Source organism: Acanthopagrus latus, chromosome 1 (genome assembly GCF_904848185.1).
Source record: "Acanthopagrus latus isolate v.2019 chromosome 1, fAcaLat1.1, whole genome shotgun sequence".
Classification (NCBI taxonomy): Eukaryota; Metazoa; Chordata; class Actinopteri; order Spariformes; family Sparidae; genus Acanthopagrus; species Acanthopagrus latus.
In genome coordinates, this window is record NC_051039.1 from 17,515,389 (window position 1) to 17,523,923 (window position 8,535).

The 8,535-nt window shown below is 39.1% G+C and overlaps 1 protein-coding gene across 1 annotated transcript; it reads right to left on the reverse strand.

The window, feature by feature from the left end:
* Positions 1-1,866: 1,866 nt before the first annotated feature.
* On the reverse strand, positions 1,867-8,199 carry tspan34 (tetraspanin 34). The gene is made up of 8 exons (XM_037115454.1): positions 8,116-8,199; positions 6,195-6,271; positions 4,948-5,163; positions 4,392-4,466; positions 4,171-4,278; positions 3,798-3,929; positions 3,596-3,694; positions 1,867-2,363 (listed from the first exon to the last, which is right to left on the reverse strand). Exons 2-8 carry the CDS (start codon positions 6,249-6,251, stop codon positions 2,286-2,288), a joined length of 765 nt encoding a protein of 254 aa, XP_036971349.1. The 5' UTR covers positions 6,252-6,271; positions 8,116-8,199; the 3' UTR covers positions 1,867-2,285.
* Positions 8,200-8,535: the final 336 nt, after the last annotated feature.

Consider the following 8,535-nt stretch of genomic DNA (forward strand, 5'->3'; position numbering starts at 1 on the left):
CACAAGAGGGCAGAGTTTACAAAGTATTATCACTCCTGCTGGTCCCATTTTTCTGTCCCTGTTTGAAAGACGCCCTGGTCTCTGTGAACTTTGGATGACATTTGAAAGACTAATAAAACCGTTTTGTTTGAGCTTCTCACTGGGGATTAACACAGTTTAATGTGGCAGTTTGAAGATGGCCTTCAACGTTGTAATGAATCCTCTTTTCAGAAAGGGGAAACTCAGTTTAGAAACAGTTTATTCAGCCATGTCTTTTGAGACAAAACAGACACAGAGGTCCCGAATCATATTACCAGTATTATTGACATTGTTATATATTGACTACCTGCTCCTGCCGCTGATGTAACCAACAGAATTAAAGTCAATAATAGGAGATAAAAAGCTTTGTGTGAATACAAAACTGAGCTGGAGACTGTTGAACTTGTAAGCTGTGTGAGGCTGAGAAGTCTGAAGGAGAAAGGCTCTCAAAGGTGGCCAGCTTGAGAAGAAAATGAGAAACATTTGTTGTTTGATTCGATTTGACTATGTCACTGAATCTGACATTTTTTGTCTTTGACTTTTTAAACTAGGTTAGATAAAAGACTTATAAAGACTGGATACTGCAGGTGAAACCGAAGTTTATGGGACTGGGAAAAAGTGACATTAACTAAAGTCTCAACTTGACTTGCCCAAGAGAAAATGACTTGATGCTTGAGACTTACTGACTTGAGTTACATGTCTGCACAAGAAACATAATCTGTAGCAGAAATAGAGGAAAACAGTGATGCTGAAAATGTGGAAACATATACTGGATGTAAAGGATGGCTTTGCAGGATGTCCTCATCCTGAGACACAGTAAACAACTGTAAGATCTCCAACGTTGCCGCCGCTACTCTACAGATTGTGACGCCACTGACGAGGGTCACCAGGTGTCTGTGACACAGCATGTGACGGGAGAACCTGCAGCTTCAGCTGCCAGCAGTGAGCACACATTACACTTCACTAACAAGACACGCTCACGCTGATACACTGTAATCTGTGCCTTGTTATGTATCAGCAATTAAAGCACTCTGGACCATAAGGCCGGACCATATGGCACACACTCACCTGTCCATTTCATACATAAGGCAATTTGACGGCTGTTTTTTTTCCTATTACTTATTACTGAGGTCAGCAGGAAGTACCCCACATCACACAAGATGTTGAAAAAGACAAAAGTGTGTCTGTAATTGTGATTGGAATGCTCTGTGTGAAAAACTGAACTTCAGTCTCGGACTGTAAAAATAACGTGTTCCTTTTCTAAGAGTAACAAAACTAAGAGTCTAGTACCAAGAAGGACTGGCCTCGATCTCGTGGTATTGAAAATCTGTAAACAGAACATTATTCTTGACAAGAGTTTCTCCTTTAAATTCCCAGTCACTTTTTTTACACCCTTAAACCTGCATCAACAGATGCAGATTTTGGTCACTGCGGGGTTGTTGATACAGGACACATAAAGCTGATGATGTTAACGTGCAAGCAAACAGTTGCTTGTAAGAGTAACAGTACAGGGTCACTGTACTCTTCTGGCCATCTCAAGACGGTAGGTCCTAAACTCAGTCCCGCTGTGTCTAAAACAACTACGAGAATGATGATGGTATTTATCAGAAGGTACAATTTCTTTCAGTCAATCATTCCCAGCCACATGTGGTTTGGAGTTAATATTGGTATAATACGCAAGATGGGGTAAAAGTAATTTTAGTCTTGTTGATGCTTGATGTTTTTCCATTGGTGCAATAGATATGAGATTGTGGGATCAGACAAAACCAACAACCCTGGTGGAAAATTCATGACTTCATTTATGTAGGTTTCTGACACATTAAACAGAATCAACATACACAAGAGAGAATAAGTCAAGATTGTGATCTTTATTATTTCAATATGATCAAATGTACAAAAATAAATTTGTCATATAAGTTAAGTGAGTGTGAGGGACACAAGCATGCAGCTTCTTTCTGCCCTGTGCATCATTACACTTGACACGTATCAGCACATACAGAGTCGGCTGATGACAGCCCTTCTTCTTAAAACATAAATAAATCACATAAATCTGTACAAATACAGTTTTAATGAACACACAAGCTCCATTGACGACCTCTTCTTCTTTGAGATCATAACAATGCTCTACATGCCATTACACACACACACACACACACGCATTAAAAGTGTGTATGCCTGTTCTGAATCAAATTAAAACAAACAAAAAACAAACTTTTTTACATAGAAAACTGCTTACAAGTACAATTTCTCCAAAACTGACAGTGTTGTTATCTCATCCCAGATGGGGAACGTTGTTGCTTGCCAATGTTCTTGTAGAGAACCATCGAAACGACCATGGCAGCAATCTGTGAAGACAAGAGTTGGTCAGCGCGTCATCTGAACACAGTGTAACACAGGCATGTGCAGAGGGGGAGCAAAGAGCGCTGCACCTGCACCTTTGCCCCTGATGTCCAAAGTGCCTTTTTTTCGAGGCAGATTTTATTGTGTGTGAGTTTGGCTGAACTGCAGGAAATAGTCCTCCAGCTGTTTCGCTAGCTTGGCAAACAGAATAACAATCTTTGCGATCAATATGTTCGGTAGCAATGTTCTGTCTGTGCCCTTTTAATTGGTCTTTTGCCATCTTAAAGCAACATTATGCAACTATTTTACCCTAACTTTTAATGAATCTAGAATTCTGATTCTTAAAGCCACTTGAGACAGGTTATAGTCATTATACTTTTATTGTTTTTATATTTATCATATTTTCTTGTTTTCATGTTTTCTTGTAATAGAGGAGATTGAAACAAAAAGTTAATCATCTGAAACAGACAAACGTTTGACGTTGTCATTTGAAAAATGATTGAAACTAATAATCACTTATCAAATAGTTCATACTTCAGTGGTTCTTTAATTTTTCATGGCAGCTCTAGATCCATGTGCCCCTTTTTAAAGGTCATATTGATACCTCGTCTGTATAGACAAATCACAGAGCTTGTAGAAAGGTGCATCTCTTTCCCTTAAAACCGTATTATGATTGAAAATTAGTAATTTTAAAAACTTTCCTGATGTCCAAAATATTTGCTTCGTTTATGTCTGTGTAAGAATTCTAGCCAAGTGGCCCACTCAAAATGTTTTTTTTTTGCTACAGATTTTGAAAATCACGGAAACTCTTTCCCTCTACTTTTTAAGTTACCAGTACACCAAAATCTGCAATCCTAAGTGGCCGAATTCACATAACAAGCAAGGAAACAACATTTTTTATTTTCAATTTCTACTCTCTATGATATATAATTTATAAAGTAAGCAACACTCTTCTTGACTGGTGGCAGCCCAGATAGCAAAATTGTTGTGGCCCAGATCCAGCCGACACCAGATATATTCAACATACAGCGTGGAATGATCACACTTGGTCGGTCCATTCCTGCTCGTGGCACCATGGCCAGATGTCAGCCAGGAGCAAACCAAACAAACCAGAACTGGCCAAAAAGTGGTTTATTCAGTGCCATCATTCCAGGTGGTATGTGGGCTGGATGAGGGTACCTGGTGAATTTTGCTGTCTGGGTGAGAAAAATGTAAAGTATGAAGTGGTTTTCCGTACCTCAAGAGCAGTGATTCCAAGAGCCACAGCAGCCACAATCACAGCGTTGTCCTCTATCAGCTGCACTATCCTGTCAATGCAGCCATCAGCCATGAAGTCCTGGAAGAGAAACAACAGGTTTTAGTTAAGAACTGCTCATCAAAATTAAAGATTATCTTACAAACATGCACGAAGTTCAATTAAAAGTAACATGGTCTCGTACCGAAGCTCTGCTTTCAGTGCATTGACCCTCGCCGATGTTTGCATTGCAGCACGTATTTGGATAAAATCCATTTTTACTGACAAAAGGGGAGTCATCGAAATCTGTGTAGTTCCTGCCGCCACAGCACTTTAACTAGAGGAAAACAAGTAAAAAGAAGTGTTAGTCCCAAATCTTAACAAAAACTATGATGAGAGGTTGAACTATCAATTAAGAAAATTAAATCTGTTAAAAGAATACAGTCTGGTTATAATTTATTTCATTATGAACTGACTCTGCAACTCAAAGGGTGCTCAAAGAGCCACTGCTTTCTTTGGTTGAAATGATTATGTGTAACTACAGATATCTCTGTAAAATATCATTTAAAAGAGACTACCTTCTCCATGGTGCTGTCCCAGAGAGAGGTCACTCTGTCATCGCTCCCGTACTTTGATGTGAGGTCTTTTCTAATTCCTTCCTCCACACCCTGAAGAAGCTGATCAGCCTGAGAAGGTGAACAAGAAGACAATCATGGGTACTTGTTTGTTAATTCTGTCCACTGCTGCTGAGTAAAACTAATTTTTTTTTTTTTTTTTTTTTTTTTTTCAAGACACCTACCAAACCCTGGAAGACAATCAGCACCACAGCTCCGGCAACTTCGATGATGAAGATAATCAGGACAATACTGAAGAACTGAACGGGGAGAAAATGATAAATGATGCTGTAAAATTCTCGTAAAATAAAGTCTCGCCAACAGAGGGACAAACAGGAATGCGCAAATAACATTTAGGCCACCATGAAATATCAGAATTCAGATTTCCCCTCCATGTAGCCTTAGATATGAACGTAGTTTTCTTTGCTTTCCAGGTATAATTTTTGAATTGTTTTTTATAACAAATGGCTATGGCAAATATGTCTCAGTGCTATGCTGCAGAGAAATCTATTGAAGTTATGATTAATTTTATTTAATTTAAGTTGGATCAAATACAGTCTGAAAGTTTTCAATTTCCAGCTACAAAATACTTTTGCATTATTTTAAACATAGGAAAGTCCACATATGTTCCTGTCTTCAGAAAATAAGTAGTTTTTTTTCCAAAACTGACATGAAATTGTGTCCTGTTAATGAACTCTTTCAGTCGGTCGACCTGAAGCTGACCCATCAAACATGGCTCACCGTCAGCAGCATACACCGGCTCTCCTTGATGGCTCCACAGCAGCCAAGGAAGCCGATGACCACCAGCACGGCACCCACGGCGATCAGCACGTAGCTGATGCTGGCCAGTTGGTCCAACTCAGACGGAGCCCCTTCCACGTTATCCAGTATACCCAGCAGAGAGCCACTGTCCACCTTTACCCATATTCCCGTACCCAGGATGGCTGCACCTGCCAACTACATGATGGGTGAGGACAGAGCAGAGAGAGAGAGCGAGGATGGACTTAGCATTAAGACTGAATGAAATACTGGTAAAGTCATGAAAAGATGCAGTGCAGACAGGTGACATGATGAATAGAGTTACGTTTATCATAATCAAGTAATAAAGAGAGAAGTCAGACTGAGCTGTGCCATAAAAGAGGCGCGATGACGCACTGCTAAAGAAATGGGAGCTGCAGATATGAGACGCGAGTTCAGCCTGATAACAACAACCTGATTCCAAAGGGTAAAACGTCAATAAAACACAATGTGCTGCTGTGTTAAAACAGAAGGACAATAAAGTTTAATGTTTCATCACATCAGCTTCTGTGCTTTTTGTAAACACATTCGTATTCTGAATTTGACACCAGTCAACATGGTTCAAACGATTGGGGACAGGGGTGACAAAAGACAGAGGAACAAGGAGACACCAGTTGGGAACATTCCCCAGGTAAACAGGTTTACTGGCAACAGGTGGTAGTATTGTGATTGCGCATGAGAGGGGCAGCCTTGCTGAGTTCACCGCTTTCTGAAACACATGATCGTATAGGGGACAAATACACTCAGCTTTCTTGGCAAGCATGTGACGAAAAGACTGATACCACCCTCGTGTCTTTATGGTAGGCCAGCTGCTGGTTAGCTTAGCTTAGCATGCAGGTTAAGATACCATTAATGGTATTAAGATAAATACCATTAATGAGTGATTTGTTGAACCTCGAGATGCTGGATTTTGTTACCTTCAGACACACTCTCTTCTGGTTTCCAGTGTTATGTGCTAGCTAAGCTAAGCGTACCCTCTCCTGGTTGTAACTTCATCTTTAGCATAAATACACAGGAGTGGCATTGAACTTCTTGTAGGCCTCGTGTCTTGTCAAGAAAATGTAAAAAATTAAATGTAAAGCCTATGCTCCAATGTTTTTCTTTTTCAGGTTTTCCTGTAGGACGTGGACTGTGAGTGTGAGCTTGACAGCAGGAACCAAAAATGAGTGGTCATCTTTAATCCAACTTACAAAGATACCGCCATTGAAGACGAACATCATTATTTTGAGGAAGCCGGAGCAACACATCTTGGCTGATTGTTTGTTGTCTGTTACAGAAAAAGAGAAAAACACATTGTTAGTTCATCTGCTAACTGAATGACAGAATAACCGCTCACATTTCCTTAATCATCACGGAGGGGATTATGGTTATGTGGACAACTTTGCATTTTACCTCTCATAGGAAAATCAATGACATGAGGATGGCTTACAACACAAACAAGCACTAACACGGGTCGAATGGCATTTGCTTTGGTTATACATTAACTACAGTCACCGGCAGCAAACAGAAGGGGTCTGAATCCCCTTTTAAGTAAATAAAAAGTGCCTCAACCTGATGTAATCCAAGGTTTCGGTTGAAGTGTGGGAAGTTTGTTTAATCATAACCACGCTTTATTTTTAAATTTTTGCCTGGCCTGTGTTATTTCAAATGTTATCAAGCACACATCTGAACACAAAGGAAAAAGACATTCACTTCCCCCTGCTTTGAACTTGTATACTCTCCATTGTAAAACTGTCTAAGACGTTTTATAGTACGATGCAGTCTATCAGTTTAACCTTGAAATTATAACCCCAATCAATATTAGCAGAGTCCAAAGCCGTCTTTATACACTGTTAAAAGTTAACAACTTAAATTTCCAGTGCCATAAAATGCATGGCAAACAGGATAAAAAAGGATGTACCATCATAATCTGGCTCCAATTAACCAAGTGTCATGAGTTCATGATTAATGAGGTCAAGGTGTCTTCTTATCAAACTCCTGGTAATCAAACTGAACGGGGCCCAGAAGAACCACAGAACACACACACCTTGCCCCACAACATGGCATCACATAGTTTTTCCATCTATGATCTGCGTCAGAGAAGTGAGCTCACTTTTATGGTTATAGAACTGTGTTTTTCTTCCTTATTGCAACTTTGACTGGAACTGTCTGTCAGCAGCTGTTCCTTTGTTTTTTAAGAGGCAATAAAACATCTCCATGAAACTGGAGAACACTCAGTATATGGCTTGGCGGAAATCATCGGCAGATATTGACCTGTTACTGATACAGTATATCCATATCGGTATATATGTGGTCCAGTATGCGCTGGTATGAAAAACATTATTTAGAGAGATGACGTTGCAGAGCAGGATGGAGGGATTGTTGCCATACAAGTATTTATATTGTCCAATGTGTCCATTTAGAAACTTTCTACAAGTGTTATAGAAGTACCCAAAAGTCACACTTGAGTAAAAGTAAAGCTACTGTAAAGAAATACACTGTCATAATATATTATTGCCTGATTAATATTGTAAATATTACCTTTCTGAATTTCCAAATTTCTTTTCAGAAACTACATAGAGCACCTTTAGGTCACAAAAGTTATGTTCTGGCAACAATTGTACTCAAGTATCAAAAGTAGAAGTAAAAGTAAATGATACATATATTTATGTTTGTATGTGTGATATAATGTGTTTGTTGATGTTGAATCTAATGGCTGATAAAATAAATTCATTTTAAAGTGTGCTACTTTGGCTCCAACATGACTTATAATCTGCAAAGTGACTAAAGTTATCAAATAAATGTGGAGTAAAAAGTGAAAAACTAGTATATCAAGGACTGGGTTTGTCAATCGTTGGCTTATGAAGTCTGAAGTTGGTTATTATTGTGTTGTCACCCATTAAACACGACAACGGCTTCAAAAAAATGTCAATACTTGGACATTACAGGAAAACGGACATCAGGTAGCCACCAAGAACCTCAATTATCAAATAAAAAGTATGTTTCACTTGGGCAAAAGCGAACCAGGTCAAGTCATGTGCTCATTCACTACGCTTTGTTTTCAGGTGGGTTTAGAAATGAATGTTTTTTAACTGTTAATCACACAGTTGATTAAAAGTATGAAGCTCTTACCTGTACTGCAGAGAAGTCTGTCCGTCCGCTGAGGTCTGATCAGTCGGGAGTGTCTGCTCGACAGGGCTTGCACATGCCCTTTTATCTTCTCATGGGTTTCACACACACACGCACACACACAAGTAGTTCATGACCTACACCTCATACACGTCACCGACCTGCAAGCAACATTTCCTGGTGACCAAAGTCCTCTTTTAAAAATAGAGTAGAATCTTTCTCAACCACCAACTTTATAACCAAGCCAAGGTCCAAATAATATTATCTTCATTAATGATTCTTTACATTTAACACAAAGCTCAAGGACGTCAAGGAATTCAATTATTTAATGTCAGAATAAACACAGTCATGAATGAATGTTTTGTTTTTCTAATGAATGGGAAAACACTTTGGGGATAAAATCCAGTGACTGTTTACTAATAA

Bases quoted from the DNA above. Each gene is read 5' to 3' on its own strand.
- tspan34 (XM_037115454.1), bottom strand. From the start codon at position 6,251: ATGTGTTGCTCCGGCTTCCTCAAAATAATGATGTTCGTCTTCAATGGC. The intron at 5,164-6,194 runs GTAAGTTGGATT...CCCATCATGTAG, and splicing joins TCTTCAATGGCGGTATCTTT to TTGGCAGGTGCAGCCATCCT. The intron at 3,695-3,797 runs GTACGAGACCAT...TTTCTCTTCCAG, and splicing joins GCACTGAAAGCAGAGCTTCG to GACTTCATGGCTGATGGCTG.